Here is a 24273-nt window from a genome sequence, read left to right as displayed (position 1 = left end):
TTTAGTCCACCAGCTAAAATGCACAAGGACTTTAAAAAAATCCGCTTCACCCTGAGCAGAAAATGATCTTATTTCTGATACAGCCTATAAACACATTAATCAGACTCATACCAAGAGTCTTATTTGATTTGACGTTATATTTGGCATGGTTCAAATCACCTTCTCAACTATGTTATATTGTTATGTATTCTAGAAAAAATATTGTGATAAAATTTAAAGGATTCACTAGAAAGTTGACACTATAAAATGCAAAATTATTAACAGTCTGAAAAAAAGGGTCTCAAACTCAAAACAGAATTGTCAAATATTCGATTGTCACAGTCTGACAGTGTTTCAACTTTTACTTTTTAAGTACTAGGTCTAACCTTCAGAGGCAAATTCTGGTATAGCATGGCCATCTAGGGTCCCAATTCATTTTTCAAATGGTAACTCTTAGTGTTTCATATGCCAATCAGCAGAGAATTTCCAGATTTGCCGCAAGGCTTCGTCCTGACATAATCATTAACTGTACCATCTAGATTGAGATTGTGAACACTTGTTTTCTCCTTCTCTTTTATGTTCTTAAATCTCAGTTGACAAAAGAAATTCCCTAACAAGTAACAGGCAGTAGGACTTGGTGCAAGCAGTTGGACCATTTAAACCAGGTTATTGACACCCATAGATATACCTCCTCCTGCTCTGACAGAAAGCATAGGTCCATTGCAGGAGCTGCGACTAATCAAATTACTGTCTAGAAACAATACTATCACAGTGATATCATCGTGAAAATGTCTTCTCACCCCTCTATCAACCTTTTTTAGGTCACTGTATCTCATTTCTCTTTTCTTTGCTGCATCCATAAGTGCAGCTTTGATAAGCTTCCTAGCAATACCCTGTGGAAAAGAAAGCCAATGTTATATGTCAAGCTAAGATGAGAATGTTCTTTAAATAAATCTGGTTACCTTTCCCCTATTGTGTACATAAATTTAGGAATATGAGGTGAGATAATTTTGATAGAGGAAGATAATTATCTACGGCAGTAAGTTTAAACTGTAGAAAGTAAGACACAAGGGATTATAGTGGCAGTTTAATAGTGCTGAGACCATTTTTTGTTAGAACCTGATATCAAATTATTAACTATTTCAGCAAACAAAAATACAAATGAAGTAAAAAAGGTAAATGGAAAACCTACATTACGTCGGCAGTTGTTAACAATATCAACTGCCTCTTGATTACTAAGATGCTCCCACAGACCGTCTGATGCAAATATAAGAAACTGGTCTTCAGGGTAAAGTTTCTGCACAACTACTGATGGCTCAGCTTTTAGGATTGGCTTGTGAAAAGGTTCCCGAACCCTGAACTTGGGCAGCAGTGGCTCTCTATTGAACTCTGATCTCTTCAGATAGGCATCACCTATTGACCTAGATATCTGCAAGTGCAGAAACATTTTAGAGTTGAAGTCTAAACTTCTACATTAGGCACCAGGCCCTCCAAATTAATCACTCGGTAGGTAGTCTTTCTCAAGCCAGAAATACAGTATGCACCAAAAGAGTGCCTTTGAGTGGTTCTATTTTGATGAATCAACACCTTCAAAAATTTTAGGAGGTCCAGAAACTCATTTTCATTTGGACACACCATAGACTGGTTTCACTGAATGGAAGTCTCGTGCATCTTAAGGACTTTATTCGAACAACTCATAAAGTTTACCTCCGCCTGTTTTCAAAATCATGCAGGCATATATATGTTGATACTTACCCGTTCATAGATGATCTCTCGACTTAATATTTTCTAAAGCAAAGAGGTCAGCTAACTAAGAACAAATAGATTCTTAAAATATGGCCCAACTAACACAAACAAGTATACTTGTAACATGTAAAAGATGATTACTAAGCATAGAAGATGTATGCTTCTGAGAAATTGCCAACAAGTTCTATTTTGTGTTTAAAAACACAGTAAGGTAGGTTAGAAACGTCATATATTTTATAGAAGCAAATGCAGCAGTGCTTCAGAATTATCATCTCCCCTATAGAAATATCCTAATTACATCTAGATGAACTAGCCATCGTTACCTTGAAGGAGAATTCACTTCTCAACCAATGCAACAAGGAAACGAGTCTATAGTGCTTAAAAACACTGATCATAGAAGATTTTCGGAATAAGGCATTAGCAACCAAGAATGGTAATGAAGAATTAATAATACAAAACCCTGTATATTTATAGAAGCAGATAAAGCAGTGCTTCAGAATTATCATCTCCCCGATAAAAATATCCTAATTACATCTAGATGAACTAGCCATCATTACCTTGAAGGAGAATTCACTTCTCAACCAATGCAACGAGGAAACGATTCTACAGTGCTTGAAAACACTGATCATAGAAGATTTTCGGCATAAGCAACCAAAGAATGGTAATGAACAAATACAAAACCTTGAAAACGCACCTGAATAATACCCTTTACACGCCAAACCTTATGCTTTAAGACTACAATCTGTGAATCCTCTGGATGCAGTGAGTGCAATTCTTCTCTAACTGACTCATAACTCGCATTGTGCTCAGCTGATAATTGAACAGCTTTGACCTCTTTAAATACCTTATCTAATCTGCCTAACACAACCCGAGAATCTCCAGCATTTGCAATATATAGCAATCCGTCACATATAATTCCCACCAAACAGCATGACCCCACAGAAGCAATTTGTGGCTGAATTGACCATTGCTGTCTTACAAGAGACAGGAATTCCTCTTCGGTTGCCAAGAACGCTTTGGTTATAACATCAGCTGACATTCCATCATTATCTGATGTGAATTCTGCACCACGAATAGCTGAAAAGTCAGTTAACACAGGCATTAGAGAACTTCAAAGACTATAAATTACCCGTATTAAGGAGAGAATTTTATAATGTTAAACTGAAGTCGATCATTCTCACTAGTCACTCTTAATGAAGAATAACATTTTATACGCTTATAATAGATTTAAATCAAGTGCTCAAGGGGACTACAAAAGCAAGCAATAACTTAAGATGTCTTTAATGGAGTTGGCTCCCCTTGGTGCTAGAGATGATACAGTCTGGTGAGAACATAACTGGAGCTTCATTATTAGATCCATCTGTCAAAGCTATGAGGGTTTGCGTAACTCCACAAAAAGAGAGTTGACATGACTACCTTTATTTGTGCAATAGAAAGAACAAGCTACAATCTGAGCTGAGGCTACACAAAATCCACATATTTGACATTATTATGCCTTTTTCATATACGTGAGCCACAACTTTCCTATTATTTAGGATAATGTAAGCAATATTCAACTTTTTTTTTAAGATTTTCCGAAATGGAAGGGATGAGTGTTCTGTGAGATAATTTTTCATTATATTGTGGAAAAGCAAACATATATTACCTCCAGGATAAGTAGAGATCAGTTTTCCGCATGTGTTAACTTACAGGGAGTCTTCTGTATTTTACCCTAAACAAAACAATATATTATCCCCCCCCAACCCACTGCCATCTCGAAATTACCTCACACATCTAAATATAGAGAAACAGATCATTTTCTAGTGCTGATGATACTACTGCCATGGTTTAACTATCCAATGACGGTATTAACAATAAAACCGAGAGAGTGTTCATAATTGATGCATTATCGACCAAAATGTAATGGTATCACGATCAGCCAACATAAATGTGTACATACTGCACATGCACAATATTTGCATTAGGATTATGATAGACAAGTGGTATTCTATGCAGTCATTGATTTCCTTTCACAACGATTAATGTATCAACATAGACAGTCTTAAATGGGCTAAGTTAAAGAAGGTTATAAGCTGTAATTGTATGGATTTAAGCATTAGTACCAAAGGTCCTGTGTTTTCTTTTCAAGCATCAAATACATGCAGCCAAAACCCTGCATTTGCTCATTCACGATCTTAAATCTTCACCAAAACCATATTATTTAAAAAATAAAATTATTTTTTCCAACACCAAACTTTAAGTATGCATTATGATTCAAATATATTAGTAAATATAATAATGTTATTAATTTATAAGACTATTTCTTCTGCTTCACACACACACACAAACTCATCTATCCTCATGCATCAATTCCCTAAATCAAAATCAGAACATGAAATTCTACATACTGCAGTGCACAACTAATATATAAGCCACCCTGATGGCCTGATCTGGCATTAATAACCTTTATTAATAAGCGAAACCTCTTTTCGGTGATACTATTGGTTTCGCTATTCTTGGTTTCACCCTCTTCGAATCCCATTATAACTCTAAATCTATTATTTTTATTTTTTTTATTCCTAAATAATATATAATTCTATATTCTCTTTTGATTCCTATATAACTTATAATTCTTTCTGTATTTCTTTTACCCGTTTTTTAATTCTTAAATGCAAACTCAAATCCAGCAAACAATAAGTAATCTGATTTAAAACTTATTGCAAATTCAAATCCTAGAGAATCTATACTCTTTATTAACAAGAGAAACACCCATGAAACACAATAATATCATGGTACTACTAAAAGTATCAAATTTTGTTTATCACTCAAATCTGTATGCAGTCCCTATAATATTTACAATTATACAAGATTTATTTATTTTATTTCGGTTTTTTGGTTTCACTCAGGTTCTCCCTATAATTATAATATTATAATTTATTATATATTTTCATCATATTTTCAAATTTAATACTCTACAATGGCATTGTTTTAGATTTTGTGTAACTAAATAATTAGTATCATAGTATAATCCAAGATCAACTCTATTTTCTTACTCCATTTCAGAATGTGGGTAGATACTTTTGGTTCTTAATAATGTTGATTTATGTATGGTTAAACTATCTGTTAACTCTGTTGCTAGAATTTTAATGTAAATGTAAGTTATGTCTATTAGGCACATAATAATATTGAGTTTGATGTTCTATAAGATTTGAGTTCATGAAAACTACCTACAATTTCAAAACAAAATTGGTAATAATAATAATAATTTATTTATTATATATTTTCATAATTTAAAATTAATTTCTTTAAAACATTATTTACCGTGCACGAGTTATAAACTAGTGTTAACTAACAAGATGATTAACAGAACAGGAAAAAAAAGTAAAGAACAGAATGTTAAGTAAAAAATAATTAAATGAAGGAAATTATGCGTGGATAGGGGAGTAGGAGTACGGAAAAGAAAAAAAAGGAAATTACGGCGAGATCATACTCTTTATATTATCAAACAAGTGATTATTTATGAACCGTGCTGCTTCTGGACCTCCATGACCATCATATACTCCAACAAATGTCCCTTGAGGACCACAATCAACCGAGCTCATTGAACCAGATTCAAGCTGGCTTTGATCTTCCACTATATTATTTGCTTGGATTACCCCCATTGAAAAATCCCCATAAACGTGACGCCCATAATCCTTATACCACAACAACCCCTCACTCCTTCCATTAGCATCCGCAATGCTATTACCAAAACCATCACCCTCAGTAGCTGGCCTAAAGCAAGGATACACAATTTTTCTCCAAGAAGTTGTAGCCATAACTCACATATTATGATTCACCCAAACAATCCAGCTATCAAAATTTGCCTAAAATCTACAATCAAACAAGTGCACAGCCCTAATTTGCCTTTAGTTTCCAAATCTAACCCACAATTTCCCCGCTTTGAGAACACACAAATGAATGTAGACACCATTAATCTGTCAAAATATAAGGGAAAAAAACACCAATAACAACAAAGTTAAAATCTTTTTCCCATATTTATATTTAAAAACATAATTAATATAAACCCCATCAACAACTTAAAACAACCTCTACAATGGCTAAATGTATATAAATGTGCATAACAAGAAATCAAATGATGCACATGCTTAAACTACTCAATAAGCTAAAATCCAAGTCTAAAACAAAACAAAAAAAAATTAACAAAACACAATCTAATTAAAAAAAACCAACATTTCAGCAAAAAGATTGGATTTTTACTAAAGAAACAACAATTAAATTACTTAATAACCTTAAACCCAGGTCTAAAACAATAAAAAGATTAACAAACCACAATCAAATTAACAAAAAAAAAACATCATTGCAACAAAAAGATTGAATTTTTACTAAAGAAACAAGAAAAATTTACTTGATAACCTAAAACCCAAGCCCAAAACAATAAAACGATCAACAAACCACAGGTAACTAGACAAAAAAAAACAATAACTGCAACAAAAAGATAGGATTTTTATTTAAAAAAACAAGAATTATTTTACATTACATACCTTGAATCAAAACCTCAAATATAACTCAGAAACTGTAAATCCCATGATAGAAATAAACAAAAAGATTGGATTTTTATGGAATTTTGTGGAATGAATGAAGGGTAGATCGTGAGAGCAGGAAAGAGAAAGTGTAAGGAATGTATCTATTTTCCTTTGTTGGCAAGAAAATGACTATTTATTGTATAGCTTATGACAACTTGTTTTTTATTGGACAATTTTACCCCTACTAATGTGCTTTAGCTCTCTTTGTTTTTGGTAATTTAGGTAATTAAGGCATATGGGTGTTTTGACTTTGACAATTAACAAACCATCATTTTAGGCAAGTTTTTCTGAATAGTTGTGATCTCATATCATTTGTTTTTAACGATACCTTATCAATGATGACCACTTGTGCATGTGTTTGTGAACAAATTTCAACTTATCAATTTGTACTTTTGTAAATGATGAGTTTGATTTTTGATGTAAATTATATACGGGGAATTGAATGCAAACTTTAACTTATCAATTTTTAATTTTTTATCAATTTTTATTTTTATAAATTTGAGAATGATTTTAAATATAAAATATATGTGTTGGATTAGATTATAGATATCAAGTCGAACAATCAATTATCAATTATATATATAATAGAGCAAATAGGAGGTTTGTGAGACAATTTATTCATATTAAAATTACTAAATTGCTCCTCATAATTATATGTTAATAATTATCCTAATTTAATATGCATATATTAATTAAATCTAATTTAATATGTAGATATTAAGACTCTGTCTCATTATTACGTGTATTTAATACTACTTCATTATTTTATATTAACAATTAATAGTTATATATAGATAGATTAAATATATTTTAAGGGAAAAAATAAGATTAGTGTATGAAGACTGAAACACGGATAATAGAATTTATTCTTGATTCTAACAATATTAGTAACTATTATAAAAAATATAGTTTTCATAAAATGATTAAAACTGCACATAAACAAATATTTATATTGAAATTTTTAAAAATATATGTGATACAACGCTAAAAATCTTTAACCATATTTATAAATAACAAACAACAAACTTCCATACATGTATAAAAAAAACAGTTGAAAAAATTCGAGGATCATGAATTTTATAACACATACTTCGAGAGTTGAGGGATCATTAATCTAATAACACATACTTCCGTCAAGATCCACATTTCATTATTTTATTTATCATACTTTTAGCATTTAAATATATTAATTATGTAAAAAAATTATTTATTCTCATTTTACACATGTCCATACCTTGCACAAGTCAGGAATACCATTACAGACTGTATTATTTCATATACATGGATGTCCGAAAATATTTAGAGATGTAAACCTGAAAACGTTGCGAATAATTATCAACTAAAATAGATATAAATTATGACATTCTGTTTAAGATTCGTGGCAACGTTTGGTCTAAATTTAATTGTATATCCACACATATATTTGATTATATAATTATACTCACATCCTAAATTTATATAACACCGTAAGTTATTCCCGGTAAAAAAATGCGGATAAAACGTTTGCAACCCGATTAACCTAACCCTAATAAGCTCAACCTATCAAACAGTTAGTGAGGTTGGATTTTAATTTTTTTTTTGAGATTGATGGTTTGATATATTTGTAACACGTACTAAATGGGTAAACGGGTTGAGTCATGATCAAACCGACCCACTCAGCCACGTCCATCACTATGTTAAACTATCTAATAAATTCAAAAAATTCAAGTGAAATTCTTAAAACGAGAATAGTAAAGTGGAGTATAGCAAAAAAAAGTGGGGGGTTTTCTGGCTTTTAATAGGGGTGAGCAGAAAATCGCAAAAACCGTCCGCACCGCACCAATCCGCATCGCAAAACGTGGTTTTTAATTATCGTGGTGCGGTTGCGGTTTGAATTTTTAATAAACTGCGCGGTGCGGTGCGAGTTGTGATTTTAAATTTCTGAAATGCGGTTCAAACCACACCGCACCCTAATATTTAATATATTTAATATATATATATATATATATAATACTTATAAGTCTGATTCCATTTATTAAGTCTGATTCCATTTAACATACTAGGAATACTTGTTTAGTGATCATCTTATTTCTGCAAAACCAATTGTTGCGTGGTGATTATTCTATTTGTGTTTTTTCAAAAATAATGAGACACATGATAAAAAACCACTTATTTAATAGTGAACTCATTTAATTCTCGAGCCAAACTTCTACGTTAAACTTTATAGTGTGGAATTTCTAATTTGTATTATTGAAGAATATTGGCAATTTTGTTATATTATTCGAAAATTTAATTAAATTTAAGTTTTGTATTTATTTAAAAATTTTGAACTTGTAATGTATAAACCGCAGTAAACCGCACCGCACCACGCCGCACCGCATTTTTGTGGTGTGCTTTATGCGGTTTTGAGGATACGCGGTGCGGTTACGGCAAACCGCATGTGTGATTTGGTTTGCGGTTTCAGGAAAAAACCGGACTGCCCGCACGGCGCTCAACACTGTCTTTTACAATTTGAATATTAACCGCAAATTTCTTCGCAAATTTGACCATTTACATTATTACATAAAAAAGGAGAGAAGACTCGTCGGCGGCGACTCAGCAGAAATGACGAGTTCGATCCGAGTTGCGGCAGCTCAGATGACTTCAATCAACGACCTCGCCGCCAATTTCTCCACTTGTTCTCGCCTTGTCAAGGTATCTTCAACTTCACATATATTATTATAAATAATATTATAATTTCGCATTTGTTAACAAGAATTAATTGATTATTATTTAATTAGATTTTGCTATTACATATGAAGTTAATAAACTGTACTTCGCATCAGTAGAAATTGTGATTATAACGGAGAATTCACTCAAGCTTGTTTGATCCTAATTTAGATGAATTTGGAACTCGTATCGAAAAAATGGAGACTAATTTAACTAGGTGATTGAGTTGTTATGGCATATTGGTTGTACATAAATTGAAATTAGGGATAGTGTAAGTGTAAGTTGCAAGGTTTCATTTTACGGATTAATGAGGTAGTTATTTGATTAAAGAAGGAAGAGTCTACACGAATAGTAATCGATGCAATAGATTATTGAGGGGGAGTTCTGTTTGGTGGTGCATTTTTTATTTCTTGCAATGGATCATCAAGTTAATTTTCTTACGTTGGAGGTTTTCACCAAGTCAGTGCAATTCTGAATAAAATCCAAGAGTAAGAGATCGCCAGCGGCATCAATTGATTGACCGGCATTCACCTAAATATTTTACAATAGCAAGCACTAAGCTATGGCCATTGAAATGTATGCGACACTTAATGTGCAGGTATAGACTAATAGAACATGTTTTGCCAACCATTGGATTTCATATTCACTTGGTAAAAATGCCATCATCTCACTCAAGTTTTAAATTTAAATTAGCTATAAAGTGCTCAATTAGAAGCCCTTTTGTTTGGAATAGACTCGATTTAAAAAAAGCTCTAACTGAATGAACCAAGGTGAAGCAAGTTTTAACCTTGCCTATTGAATTTTCAAATATTAGCTTCTGGTTGTTTAGTTTCCTGTTGAGTGTGTAGATATCATACTCTGATAAACGAATGTGAATGTGTGAAGGAAGCAGCTTCGGCCGGGGCAAAAATGATTTGTTTTCCTGAAAACTTCTCTTATGTTGGCGCCGCAGATGGTGATAGTCTTAAGATTGCAGAACCATTAGATGGGCCTATCATGAAAGGGTATTGTTCTCTTGCAAGGTAGATACATTGTTAAGTAGTGCTTTTATAATACTAGTAATGACCTAAAAGCTAGATTATAGTGTTACCTATTCACTTGATTTACAAGAAGCATTTTTGCAAGATATATTTATTCTTATATTATGTCAAATGCAGGGAATCCAGCATGTGGTTGTCTCTGGGAGGATTCCAAGAAAAAGGGTCTGATGATGCACATTTGCGTAATACACATGTTTTGATTGACAATGCTGGGAATATTAAAAGCACATACAGCAAGATGCACTTGTATGTGCTTTACTGGCAGTCACTGTCACCTATGTATCTAAATTGTTCTTAAGAAGTGTTTTTTTTTTAAAAAGAGTCTAGTGAAATTGGACGTATTGGCCAGTTTAATGTTTCTTTGCATATTATGTAGAAAGTTTGGACATGATAACTTACTGTTTGTAGTGTTTTGAATTATTTGAAGGTTTGATGTGGATGTTCCTGGAGGGGCAGTGTTTAAAGAGAGCAGTTTTACAGAAGCAGGTTTGAAAAAATTAGTAATGTATCTAATGATGTGTTTCACAATTGTACCAAATCATCTTTAGGTTTTCCTGTATTAAACTAAAATTGATTTTTCCTGGTCTGCTGTAAGCAGTCGAGTGTCTGATGTAAGCGGAAGTTGTCCTATATATGACATATTGTAACTTTTTCTCTTTCAAATTTTCTAAAATGTTCCTTACTGGTGTTTAATTTTTCAACCTGTTATTCTGGTCCAATTATAGTTGTTTATATATTAATATCTTATTATATCCACCTGATTATCCATCCTTCTTTTGCTTATAATATTTATGCTAAATTTTACAGTTAGTAGTCTTCTTCTCCTGAATGTTTGAATTGTAATGCACTCTTCATGCTCTGAATTGTTTTGTAACTACAGTTTCACGTTTATTTGAATACTTTAAGTTTGTGACAGGGTATAATGTTCTAATTTAACATTTTTTCAAGTCCAGACGACCAGTAAATATTTCATATTTCCATACTATACTTATTGCTTACAAGAAATTCAAATTGGTGAAGTTTTTCAGGGAAGAAAATTGTAGCATTAGACAGCCCCTTTGGACGGTTGGGATTGACAGTTTGTTATGATTTAAGATTCCCAGAGATTTATCAGCAGCTGAGATTCCATCATGGAGCGCAGGTACAGAATCCTTGGACTTGATGAAGGTGAATTCTTTGGAGGTGCCATTCTCATTTTTTTTACTCTATAGGTGTTGTTGGTACCTTCAGCATTTACAAAAGTAACCGGTGAGGCCCACTGGGAGATTCTTCTTCGTGCCCGTGCAATTGAAACCCAGTGCTATGTATGAAAATATTCTGACTTTATATATGTAAACTTTCTGAATGCCTATTTCATTTTTACGATTAGCATAATGTTACATGCCTCCTCAAGCTAAAAGGTCAGAGATTTATTACCAATATGACTGCTTGACCCAATACACTGATCATCTTATAGACATATTACTAAATTCTTTAGTTATTGAATTATGCAAGCAACTCGCTATTAAGTAGTTCTGTATTTAGTATAGAACTGATGTTTAGATAAAAGTGATATTTAATAACTTCAAATGCGTTTAGATTGTAGATATGGTAGTCAATTGATAAATACATTATTATTATCCTTAACTATTGTTTGGTGGTATGTTAGTTCTAGCGTTTTATTAGTTGACGTATATTATCCTGTACTCGATCTTCGGGCTACCAACATGCTATTGTGGAGAATATACATATAATAAACAAGATGGATTAGTATGAAAAGCAACTTGAATCTTAATGGCATCAAAACAGTATTAGTTAGATGGGATTATACTTGCCAATGCCAATTGTTGTGACGTTCTTTGTATCATTGTGTCCCCTTCTCTTGCTCACCTTAAATGTGAATATAAAATTGCTAAATCATAAAATTTGTTTATTATTTTAGTTGGTGTTTGTTATCTATTTGTAGTAGGCACAACCACATTGTTTTACACTTACTGCTGTGATGTGATATATATGCTAGGACTTTACTCTTTAGAGATCTAAGTAACAAGACTGATAATCCTCCCTGCAGGTCATAGCAGCTGCACAAGCAGGAAAGCACAGTGAGAAAAGGGAAAGCTTTGGTGAAACACTAATAATTGATCCTTGGGGTTCGGTCATTGGTCGGCTACCTGGTGAGAAATCCGCATATGGTGGTGTTTCACTTGTGTTATTTCTAGTATGTAGTTTTCAATTATGTTATGACCCCAAGCTGTGTTTATCCGTGTTATATTACACTCCGTAGAAGATGCTGATATTTAGACATCTTTCAATATATATTTCAGATCTCTTCACCACATTGTATATAATGATACTTCTGTCTTTTTTGGGTCACATATGTTGTTATCCTTGTAATATTTGATTATGGATGTTAAATTATAACCTGAGTTCAGAAAATAATCTGAAACCTTTACTTATTGCTTGATGCCTAAGAATATTCATTACTTCTGTAATGATTTTATTCTTTTATTTTAATGCTAGACCTTTCCTTTGCTCTCTTTGACTCCCTTAAGTATAATGCTGTATAAGGTCCCATACATGGAAAACATATTTGCTTCATGCTTTAAGCCTCGAGGATCCTGAGAATCTTTTTCTTGTGCACGTTGACTGTGCACAAACATATTGACCTCGTGCAACAGTACTCTCCTGACTTCACAATTTTGTAAAGAAGTGAACACCTCTCTCTCTCTCTCTCACACACACACACACAATCCCTTTAGTCTTAAATCTTACAAAACAGAGCTGAGCTTTACATTTAAGTATTTTTATATGTCATCATTGATAATGAAATAATTTGGTACAGAGTAGGGATTGCAATCGAAGAACATCTCTCTGCATGTCTACTTATTATTATTCAACCTTCACTATGGTAAATAAGTAATTATTTTTCAGTTGAGTTATTTCGTTATGATCCTTCTTGTAAAAACTCGAGAAAGACACAGTATGAATATTATAGAAAGACACAGTACTGTAACCTTTAATCCACTGCAATATGAACTAACGACCACAATAGCATATGTTAGAATAATAATATAAGATCCTGGAAAGGGCCTTCCTAACACCTTGAGCCTTTAGAGCGACTGGTTCCTTGACAACATATTATAGCTCAGAGATTTGTTCTGTTTCAGTTTCAAAAGTATGTATGTTCTGGTAGCACGTTTAAATCATTTAATCTTCTAGCTGTATGTTAATTTAAATGATCCATTTAGTGCCCTAACACGGTGTTAGTGTTTGGTCTAGGGAGCAAGTACTTACTTTTATATGTCTGACCGACTCCTTTGGCTTAATATCTTGTAAAAGTTCTTTGCAATGATCTATGATATTGTGTTCATCACCATTGCACTTCTCAAAACAGAAGGCTTTAAAATAAATAAAATATTCAATTATTTGGCAAATGCACTCTTCTATCAGAACTAACTTGTATAATATTATTTTATGGTTTAAAGCATCTTCGTAGGAATTAGATTGACTCTGACATGAAACTCTTTCAGACCGAGTATCAACAGGCCTTGCTGTTGCAGATATTGACTTCTCACTGCTTGGTTCAGTTAGAGAAAAAATGCCGATTTCCAAGGTAGTTTTTTCTTGACGACAATCACTAAACAGATTAATCTGATAAGTTTTTTGTGGTCCTGTAAATGCTTTTTTCTTGTGTCAGAGTTTTCTTTTTTAGTTCATGTGCTAAGGTATAAGATCAAAATTGATAGTTGAAGTGAAAGACTGTTATTTCCATGAATATTTATCAGTAGTCGAGTCAGTACTTCCAGGTCTCTTGGGATTTGGGTGTTATCACCATCAAATGGAGTTGAATATTTAACTCCTGTGGTAATTTTTGAATTTATACATAAGTCTTAGTAACTTTATCGGACTGATGGCTTGTGTATCGTCAGGTTCACATTCTTAGTCCATTTGTACACTGCATTATAATTGTGTTATGTTCTTGTAAGGTATTTATGTTGAAATCAGATGACTCCTCCATCACTTCTTTTTAAATCAGAGTCAAATTCCCTTTATCTGAGGTGAAGGAAGTTTGACTTGTCACAATTACAAAGCAAAAGTTTGATCATATTATATAGGAATAAACACTTAACAAAACGATGACGATTATATGTTCAGCCACAGTTCAATTTTTTTATATAGTTACTTGTGTTGGAGAAAGTAAGATATAACAATTGGTACAACTCTCACGTATTCGTAGCTAAATTCTGGTAAATCTGAAAGTGTGAAGGAGACTCATGGTAGTAATCATTATCTTTATGTGTTTGTAGGTATTATCATGTTAATTGTTAGCAAAGATGGTGTTTTATTTGTTTAGATGCCTAACGGTCTTGTATAAAAGTTCTCGTTCTCGTGTTTTATTTTATGAGCATTTTAATTTATATATTTTTTGTTGCAGCATCGGAAGCCCCTTGACTTCTGAAAACATGTAGTTACCTGATATGGAAAGGAACAGAAGTGCCTATAGATCGCCCGTCCCTAATTTGCAGTTGAGTCACCTATATGTTGGCCCTGAGGTCAGATGTTGTAATGCGATTCATAATTTCTGCACAGCATCGTGTATTGATAGACTTTAAGAGCTGTAACAAAGTTCAAGAACAATGGTATATTGGTATCTTATCTATTGTTATCTACAGTATATGCACTTTTTATGAACATGTTATTTAATGTTAAATGATAATAGTAATGTCTACCAGTCTTTCCTCTGGGTTATTCAATTTTTTGACAATCTCTCTCCTATTCGCAACATGTTTGTCGAAAACCCATATTCTTATCATCAGTCGTACTCCATTTATGGATCCTAGCACCGGCCTGTATTGCAAATCAGGTGATGATGATTTAGATACCACGCACTTGCTACAAATAAAAAATATACTTGGAGTTTCACACCTATTGTATAGGGAAGTACTCTGTCTTGGTGTAATTTTTGGTGAAATGTATTAAAAATACTCTATTTTGGTGTAATTTTTGGCATGGGAGGTTGTTCGGTGTAAACCACTTAAATTACATTTGCATAGAAAAACTAAGTTGGATTTCATGTATTTATACATATACAAATACATATTAATAAAAACATCATTGTGATGTCTTACTTTTAAAAAAAAAAATTGGTTTAAACTTATTTTTTCACAATTTTGTAAGCCTGTATTCATTTGGAAGATTGAAATTAAAATTCACAGAATGAAATGACATTTATCTTTTTTTATGAGAAATGAAATTTTATTTCTTCGATTTCTAACAATCTAAAGTACCCAATTTTGGGATCTCCTTAATCCCAATTTCTTCATGGAAAATTTCTACTCCGTATAAGTGCATTATACTTTACTACATTACTCTCAAAATTTGATTTACAATTTTTTATTCCAGTTCTACATATTTTAAGAGATACTTATCTTACTACATTTAAGTTGCTATTCTACATGTATGGATGTCCATTAGGTTCCGATATTCAACTATAAAGCCAAAAAAATATACTATTTCTTAGCATAAGCCAAATCAAATTGTCAAAAAGGTATTTTTATGGAACATACAATTTCACCCCTTCAAATAATAATTAATAACCAGCTACAAAAAGCATTTAATAATTGGGTTTTCATTCTCTTTTATTTTAATGCATGCTCTACCTGCAGTGCATGTCTGCTAAGTGTCAGTATCAATGGCAACACATAAAATACCATATCATCGTTACTTGGACAGAAATATATTTTATGTCAATGGATACTCGCAAAGAATACAGAATGCAATTGCGATAATTCTGATTCACATATCCTCCCAGAGGGATGATATTAAAGATGGCACTGTATTCTTTTTAGCAATCTCAGTCTGATCCACCATAAAAAGGTGTATATGTAAATATTTTTTACACATTTGCAAAAGAGAATCCACACCAAAATGATAACTCTTAGGTTGGTTACAGAACCATTTATATACCTGTCATCCCTAACAAAATCTCACTGACAAATGAAACTAAAATCTGAGTAACAATAAAATGAGTGTCAAATGGCAAACAAACCAATTATATATGGACAGCAGCTGTTGAAAGAAAAGTCCACTTTATACTAATTAGTCTAGCAAAAAATCTTCGGCTAAATTATGACTACCGAGAAGGTCGAAAGGCTTACCCAAGCTATCTTTTAGAATTGTGATTTGTCCTTCTTTGAGGAGCACTTCTTCATCAAGGCTCTCCACTTTCTTTTTTAAAACATTAACTTCAGAATCCAATAACATGTTATTTTCACTGTATTCTTTCACTTTGCTCCACATTAGATCTCTCTCTTCAGATACTTTCGGCAAAATCCCTCTCACAGTTGTCAATTCCTTTCTGCATACTTGAAGGTCATGTTGAAGTCGATTTATGTTATCATCCTTTTTGATCATCTGTATTAAAGTAAGCATTATTTTTCAATCTGTAGAATCTAATTTTAACAATCAAGAAGCAGTATAAATATCCCGTTCCAGAATCCCAATTAGAACATTGAACTGTTAAGAATTTTGATTCTAATATCCTAAAATGAAAGACATAAAATCCAAAATTTACAAGAAACATATTTTTTCAAACGTGTATGGCGCTACACATGGAAAGGCATATATAGTTTAGAAGACTGAATAACTAAATGACTGAACTTTGGGAACTTTGAGATATTTATTCCTTGCTCAGTTTCCTCTTTTTACTTTTTCTCGAGTTCCAACAAAGATTACTATTGAGAACTTATTATCTCATCGTTTATTAATAAAATTCAGACCATTTGGATAAATATATTAATAAGCATCTTAAACACAAGATAATTAACTAACTAGAAATTCAAAACGATCCAGAGAAAATTATATGGAGAAGTGTAAGCATGTATCAATATCAATAGCAGCAAATGCCTAATTATTTTCAAACCTCGTGTTCATTACTAACTTGTTAATATACTGTTATTCCATCTATTTCCCAGGTCCAGTTTTCTCCTCCCTTTTAAAAAAGACTAAGAAAGAAGAAACACAGTAAATAAATTATACTGAACATCATTCCCGTCCATTTCTCTCATCAATTTCCTCTCTTCTTTTTCTTTCTTTAAGATTACTACCACATAGTATAGGATGGTGTGACGTTATTGTATCCTAGTTGAACATCATTTAGTGTAAAGGATTGGAGCTCAAGGCAACCTTTGTACTTGACTATGTACAAGACAAGTTGAATCATCAAATAATAAATTACGGAATAATATTTGCATATGTAACTAATCACCATTTACTCTCTTTTCCTTGAGGTATATCCTACCCCAGTATTGGCTGCCTTTAGAAGAATACGGTTTTTGCAGTTACTTTTATTGTTATACATGGTCATTTTTTACAGTTTCAGTATAAATTTTTACTGGCTCAGGGGCTAGGGCTGCTATTTTAAGCTTGTAATATTTTACAACCAAAAAGCTGGTTTAAGAAAATAAATATAATAATATAGCTTGGAAGTAAATGATAGCAAGACATGTTATTCTTCTAGTTTACTAATCTTTATCAGAACATAACCAAAGCAACCCAATAAAAAGTACCAAAGTTTAAAGTATTTATTAACAGCTTACCTGAATTTCAAGGTCTTTCATCTTGTGTGTTAAGCAGGATACCGTATCTAGTGTATTTTGCACTTCTCCTCGAAGAACATCATTACCTCTAATAGATGCTGCTTGCTCAGCTTGAAGTTGCTCGATATCAAGCTCCTTGGAGTATAACCTTTCACGCAATAACCTGGTTAACAAAACTTCTGCTCCAAGTTCCGATCTTAGCTTTTCCTGTGTGTATAGAAAGAGTCCGTTAATATCAACGAACACAAGGTGAAATGAAATGACGTGGAACAGATCAGCGGATAAAAAATCTGACATATCAGACTACCATCGTCAAATTCTCTTTTAGGTGAAAGGAGTAAAAAATGACAATGTACCACAAGGATCAGTAATTTGCATACCTCCATATTCTGATCACTTAGGTAGGAAGATCCTTTATTGAAGCTATTTTGCTGTGATCCCTTAGTTATCACTTTTTCTTGCAAGACAGAAGAAACACTCAGTAAGCTCTGTATCAGGTTCTCTGCTCCCCGCTTGAAACCCTGGACTCTTACATCAGCGTCAACAATAAACTGTCCATCTAGACCATTCTCCGTGACTTCAATTCCCTGCTTGATATTACAAGACTGTCCAGATATGTCTTTTATGTGCCTTAGCAGTTTAGCACAAAACTGAATGCACTCATTGAAAAACATTGGCACGTTATTCTGCAAACAGCACACAAAGTCATACAGTTCCTGATCTAGCTTGAAAGTTGACCCGTTTTCATCCCCGTCTCCCTTCAGACGATGCAACAAATTTATATTCTCATGCCTAAGAGAATCAATTTCGAACCTACATGATTCCACCTCCTTCCTTAGATTTTGTTCTACTCCCGTCAACCTCATGAGCTCCATTCGCAAATTAGCTAAATGACTGTCAAAGTTGTCCATTAAACTTTTCTTCCCAACTTCATCCCTAAGCTCCTCTCTTAGACCTTTAATTGTCTTCTCTTGTTCACTGCAGGTTCTTAACATTCTAGTAACAGATCTGTGAAGGTCTTTGCATTCTTTCTCTTTCTCCTCATAGTTCCTGCGAATGCAGTCACGATCTTCTTCGGCTGCTCTGAACTTTTCTTGCATCTCACAAGTAATTTCGCGGAGATTCTGATTCTCAGCTGTTGCATGGTCTATACTTGTAGTCAGGTCCTGTAGCTGTTTCTCAGTCGAAACAATCTGGTTTCTACAATAAGTATCCCTCTCCCTAAAATAGGAGACTTCTCTTTGGAGGGACACATTCTGCTCTGCGAGCTCCCTAACCCTCTCACGTAGCCTTTGCTCTTCTGTCTGGTACTTCTCAAGCTTCGATGACCAGTCACTTGATCTTCTATCTAACTCTTTCTCTAATGTGAACTGCAGCTCATTCTTCTCTTTCTCCAGTTTCCGTGTCCTTGAATCCAGTTCCAGATTAGCTAGTCTGAGCTCTTCTGTGAACGAAGCTTTCTCGGCAACTCGATCTTTCCAAACTGCCGCAACCTCTAGGGCCATGTTAAACCTCTCCTCTTCTAAGCTTCTAATAGTTTGAACAAGTCCTTGCATGCTGACTCCATCAACGCGAAGAGAACTTTCCTGCTTGAGCTCTTCAGAAAGAAACATGGCCCGCTCCTCAGCATGTTTGAGTTTTGCAAGTAGTTTCTCATCTATATCCTGTTCAGTGGCAGTAGAATCTGGACTTCTACGAGTCTCGCAACAAAAACCATTCCTTTCTTCGAGGCCTAAAATCTCTTTTTGTTGACCCCCATCTGAGTCTAAACTTGAGGATTTCTTTACTGCCCCGCGATATATGTCTTCAACTGTAAATGGAATATCATAATCAAACTCTCTGGAACTTGCTACAGGCAAAGGGCGAGCCTGAGAAAGTCTTTCAATCACATGCTTCGCAATTTTTCGAGGAGATTCATGCCCAAATCCATTTTCCACCCAATCCTTTGTTGAAAAAAAATGGTTGGATTCTTTAGTTTCTCTGAAAGATTGAGATCTTGGTTTCTCATTCACACCATCAGTTGGGATAGCAACCCGTGGGGGGCGTTTTCCACCACAATTTCTATTTTCGTCACAGATTTTCTGGGGACAAGTGTTCTTCGGAACACTGGTTTCCTGCAACTGTTCCCCAACAATGTAACGATCTAAAACTTTGCTTGACACATTACTGGAACAGTATGAAGAGCTTTCTGATGAATCAAAGCTAGCTCTTGAAGAAATAATGTCATCAGGCTTCTCAAACACAGGTAAATTTTGAACAGACGCATCTTTAAACCATTTAGCTCCGGCGCTTCTTTCAGGTGAAAGTGTCTGAAAACTGACAAAAGTAAAACAGCTGATCAGTGAAATATTTGTCACAAATGTAATATCAAATCTCAGACATGTAAAATATACATTACGCAAACTAATTGTGCATCATGTATATATAAAATTGTCATCTCTTGTTACATACAGAAAGGAACATAGAAATGTTCTTACCGTGAAGAGCGAAGATCAAACTGATTTTGCGAAATGCTGCTATGACAAGGAGACTTGTTTCCACAATTACTGGAACACGGATTCGTTTGTCCTAATCCACTCTCTTGAACATTTCCTAATGTACATGAACGGCTTCGCCAAAGAGATGGACTGATACTAGGCTTCTGATTTCCAGATACTTGTTTTTTAGTTTTTACTTCGTCGGTAGCTTTACTTCCATTATAAGATGAGTTCTCCAGGTAAGATTTTTTATCTTTTGATGGTGGTGTACTTGAGTTGTTATCATTAGCGGATATGGATGATTTGAAAAATAAAAACTTCTTCATCTCCGTCTGAACCTTATTCTTTAATCTTTATCACTGTCCTCTGTCATGGGAATAGTACCCAAATCTGTAGACAACAAAACATATAAGATCAATTTAGTGAAATGTAAGAAACTGGGAAATGATACAACACACTAATATGATAAAGAAACACCAAATGAGAAATTTCTTCAAGAGTTAGATTAATATTATTTTAGCACCCAATTACACACACAACTAAGTTCATTATTTACAAATTCAGTGAACAACTAAATTTGCAAGTCCATGGAGTACTTTCTACACCTTCCCCTCCATATAATTTCCAAAGGCAAATAACAAGAATAGTGAAGATTTCAGACCCACATAAACACTCAAGTATGCGACATAAGAACTAGTAAACATATATTCACTGTTTTCCCGTTGCAATTCAGGATTTGATGAGGCAACTGAACAAATTAACCAACAAACAACACTACGGAGAAAAAAGAATAAAAGGGTGTTTAAGAATCCAAAAACAAGAAGACAACAACTTTAGTATTAGTTACAAATGTTTTATCATCTTCTAAATTCCTGGCCCCCAAACATGATAACTACTACCTTGGATCACACTTATAATACTACAAAAGGAGTTAATAATAAAGTGCATTCTTGAATTCAGCAAACATGTGTTGTTGTAAAAATCACGGGGACACTAAAAAGAAACTAATAACAATCAGTGTGTTCCTAACCCATTATTAAAAGAAAAAGTGTGAAACGCTTTGAGTATTATCAATCATATCAGGTCTACCAAAATAGACTAATATGCCCTTTTTTAATTAGTCCCTCTTTTTTGCTTCACAAACCCAAAAAAAAATCACCTCAACACCAATTCTCAACATAAAGAATCTTATAGTAGTAAACAGACTCATGTCACTCATCACTTAATACTCATCACTCTCTCCTTATTCACAAATATCGAAAAATCGAAACTAAGCATCTGATATCACTAATGCCACACTAGCCTAAAAAGATCACCTCAAAACCAAATTTCACAATGAAGAATCTTGGAGTAAACAGACTCATCACTCTCCCCAAATATCGAAACCAAGCATCTAATATCACTCTCCCCCAAATATGAAAATATCGAAACATCGAAACCAAGCATCTAAATCACTAGTATAATATTTATATATGAGGGTTTAATAATCGAATCACTTCCACAAAAAACACAAACCAAACACACATACACACAATTATCAATTGGTTCAATACAAGTGAAACTCACAAAAAACAATTTCAAAAGAGAATCATATATTAAATTAAGTGATTGATTATAAGTGATCATATATTCAATTAACAGAATCGAAGGAGATGTTGACAAATATAAACACATAATAAATATAGAAATATATGTACATACATATTTGATAAATGCGTGTGTGCGGAGAGCAAGAGAATACAGACTTACGTGTTTAATAAGTGACTGCTGATTATTTGTTTATATGTTTGCAGCACAGAGAGAGAGAGAGAGAGAGAGAGAGAGAGAGAGAGAGAGATGACAAATGGCGTGTTGTGCTAACAGACAAACAAGACAGTGGAGTAGGAGGAGCCCTAGAGGGGTATTTTCGTCCGTGTGGGAAACAGTTCAAATTTCGAAGCAGGCGCGTATACGGCGGCGGCGTCAGGCTATTCTTTATGATGTTTGGATTGGGACCGTTATTTATTTTTTTGGACTTAAAATGCATGATTCATTCAAGTAATTAAATTATATTATATTAAAAATTTTCTTATATGTATTCATTACAAAAATAAATAAATGAATTGCGAATCTGCTATCTTAGACTACAGTTGCAATACATTTTGAACGATTTCAATTGGATCAACCAAGACCGGATAAATTATAAGCAATTGCTTGGAGATGTGACACCCAAATATTCAATGAGGTTGATGCTTTCACAATTTTTATCATTTGTTTGAAACTCAGGGGTGTATTGAATTAGAATTTTAATGTATTATATATAATTTATAGATTTTAATGGATTATTTCAGATTTTAATTTTACGCGGATAGTAGATAAAATGTCGTATAGTTAATAAAGAGTTTTTAGGATTTAAACACAATCCTCCAAAATCTCATGAATTATGGTGGGATTTCAAAAATCATAAAATATATTGAACAATACCACAAAATCCATCATTTTATGAAGTTCAAAAAAATCCGTCTGCATGTGAATACCATCCGATTTTAATGGATTTTAAATAATCCCGGTTGAATATCTTCAAATTTTTAGGCATAATTTAAAATCTCGATTGAATACCACCAGATTTTGTAGTATAATTTAAAATCTTAGTTAAATATCATAAAATTCTAATACATTTTTTAAAATCTCAGTTGAATAAACCTGGATTTCACGAATGAAAAAAAAATACCTTAAAATTTTAGTTCAATACACCCCTTTAGAATTTCATTTCACTCGATCAAATGAACATCAATTATTACCATAATATCAGAGGTAACATTATTTTTTGGAAAAAATACTCTCAGCATTCAATAGTGATATATAGTTTGTATATATATACACCTTAACTACTTACAATTTTCAGCAACTCCTCCAAATATATATATCAATTACTAATTTTTAACATATGCACGTGGATATACACTAGAAAAATTCATAATTTTAACAACTTTCGTAAACACTATTCCCAAGCCCCGAAATACTAGCAACAAAACAAGCTATGGGATCCCTAACAATTTTACCAAAATTATACTTGTCTTCCTTTTCAAAAATAACGGTATCAATATTTACTTTGACGTTATGAGTATCTGATTTCGTCCAGAGCTTAGTCATATCTGTAATATGCCATTTGTCTGCAAATGAATAACCCTGAGCTTTATTTCACTGTTCAGAAAATAAACGATGTGATATTCACTACCTACTTTATTGAATTCATTATTGTTGTGCAAAACATGCCTATATTTAAAAAAACTAAATCATATTGACAACCTAAGGATAATTTATATGATAATCTATATTTATATTTTGTAATTATATTTTTTGAGTCTATAAAAATGTTAAGTAGATTGTATTGGAGCATTTTTCTGTAAACAACCTTGAAGCTAAGAAATAAACAATAAAAAATGATCAATTCCTGATCATACCTCAAAGAGAAGTGTAGCAGCATGGATTTGAAAAAAAACTATCCTGAATTTTTTTTAAGTCAGATATGGACAAGTCACATATCAAGGGATATCGATAAGTATGTCGAGAAGTCCAAAATGACTTGTAGAGAAGTCTTAAGAGATATCGAAAAGTCAACATGCATGTAGAGACCTCAGATATCGAAAAATCGGGATGTCTATGTAGAGAACTGGAGATATCGACAAGGCATTTTTTCATGTAGAGATTTAAAGATATCGACAAGTCAAAATTCTCATGTAGAGAACTCAAGATGTCGACAAGTCAAAATGTTTATGTAGATAACTGGAGATATCGACAAACTAATCTACATGTAGAGAAATAGAGACCTCGACAAGTAAAAGACACATGTAGAGAACTCGAGATATCGATAAGTCATTTTACTTATTGATGTGTCACTTCTCTACATAAAAAAAGGAGACCTCGACAAACTATCTCAAATTCCGAATACTAACAAGTTTAAGTTTCAAGATTATCAGTCAACAAACAATTCATTCACTGAATTGGAAAGACTACAAAAATAGCTTGAAGAATAAAGATCAAGGGTCAAGATTCACTAGATAAAGGATGGTCACACGCCTACAAGATTCTGCACATATTTACTGACACCAGAAAAGAAAACAGACAAGATAACTTTAGAAAATGTGTTAGTACATTTTAGTGCAAGTTTTGTAATGTCGTGTTGTTGGTCTATAATGCATGCACGGGTTCTTAGTTTAGA

At 33.2% G+C, this 24273-nt stretch overlaps 3 protein-coding genes across 10 annotated transcripts; 1 reads left to right on the top strand and 2 right to left on the bottom strand.

Annotated features, from left to right (window-relative positions):
* Positions 1-233: 233 nt before the first annotated feature.
* On the bottom strand, positions 234-6406 carry LOC141690234 (putative protein phosphatase 2C 38). 2 transcript variants are annotated; one of them, XM_074494926.1, is made up of 5 exons: positions 6249-6406; positions 5195-5681; positions 2420-2802; positions 1172-1408; positions 234-872 (listed from the first exon to the last, which is right to left on the bottom strand). In XM_074494926.1, exons 2-5 carry the CDS (start codon positions 5520-5522, stop codon positions 636-638), a joined length of 1185 nt encoding a protein of 394 aa, XP_074351027.1. In that variant the 5' UTR covers positions 5523-5681; positions 6249-6406; the 3' UTR covers positions 234-635. The 2 variants fall into 2 exon arrangements, with proteins under 2 accessions (XP_074351027.1, XP_074351029.1); XM_074494928.1 differs by having other exon boundaries at positions 2420-2787.
* A 2399-nt stretch (positions 6407-8805) lies between these two features.
* Positions 8806-14729, top strand: LOC141693143 (deaminated glutathione amidase, chloroplastic/cytosolic). 4 transcript variants are annotated; one of them, XM_074498158.1, is made up of 9 exons: positions 8806-8963; positions 9864-9982; positions 10136-10180; positions 10446-10504; positions 11047-11159; positions 11230-11322; positions 12069-12171; positions 13528-13610; positions 14433-14729. In XM_074498158.1, exons 1-9 carry the CDS (start codon positions 8874-8876, stop codon positions 14454-14456), a joined length of 729 nt encoding a protein of 242 aa, XP_074354259.1. In that variant the 5' UTR covers positions 8806-8873; the 3' UTR covers positions 14457-14729. The 4 variants fall into 4 exon arrangements, with proteins under 4 accessions (XP_074354259.1, XP_074354257.1, XP_074354258.1 ...); XM_074498156.1 differs by having other exon boundaries at positions 10136-10264; XM_074498157.1 differs by having other exon boundaries at positions 9864-10000.
* A 1107-nt stretch (positions 14730-15836) lies between these two features.
* On the bottom strand, positions 15837-22046 carry LOC141690775 (uncharacterized). Of its 4 annotated transcripts, none has more exons than XM_074495546.1 (5): positions 21774-22046; positions 20073-20462; positions 17976-19911; positions 17596-17802; positions 15837-16411 (listed from the first exon to the last, which is right to left on the bottom strand). In XM_074495546.1, the coding sequence occupies exons 2-5, from the start codon at positions 20396-20398 to the stop codon at positions 16097-16099; spliced, it is 2784 nt and encodes a 927-aa protein (XP_074351647.1). In that variant the 5' UTR covers positions 20399-20462; positions 21774-22046; the 3' UTR covers positions 15837-16096. The 4 variants fall into 4 exon arrangements, with proteins under 4 accessions (XP_074351647.1, XP_074351646.1, XP_074351648.1 ...); XM_074495545.1 differs by having other exon boundaries at positions 21822-22046; XM_074495547.1 differs by lacking the exon at positions 21774-22046 and adding an exon at positions 20678-20962.
* Positions 22047-24273: the final 2227 nt, after the last annotated feature.

Source organism: Apium graveolens, chromosome 10 (assembly GCF_009905375.1).
Source record: "Apium graveolens cultivar Ventura chromosome 10, ASM990537v1, whole genome shotgun sequence".
Taxonomy (NCBI): Eukaryota; Viridiplantae; Streptophyta; class Magnoliopsida; order Apiales; family Apiaceae; genus Apium; species Apium graveolens.
This window is presented reverse-complemented; position numbering and strand designations above follow the sequence as displayed.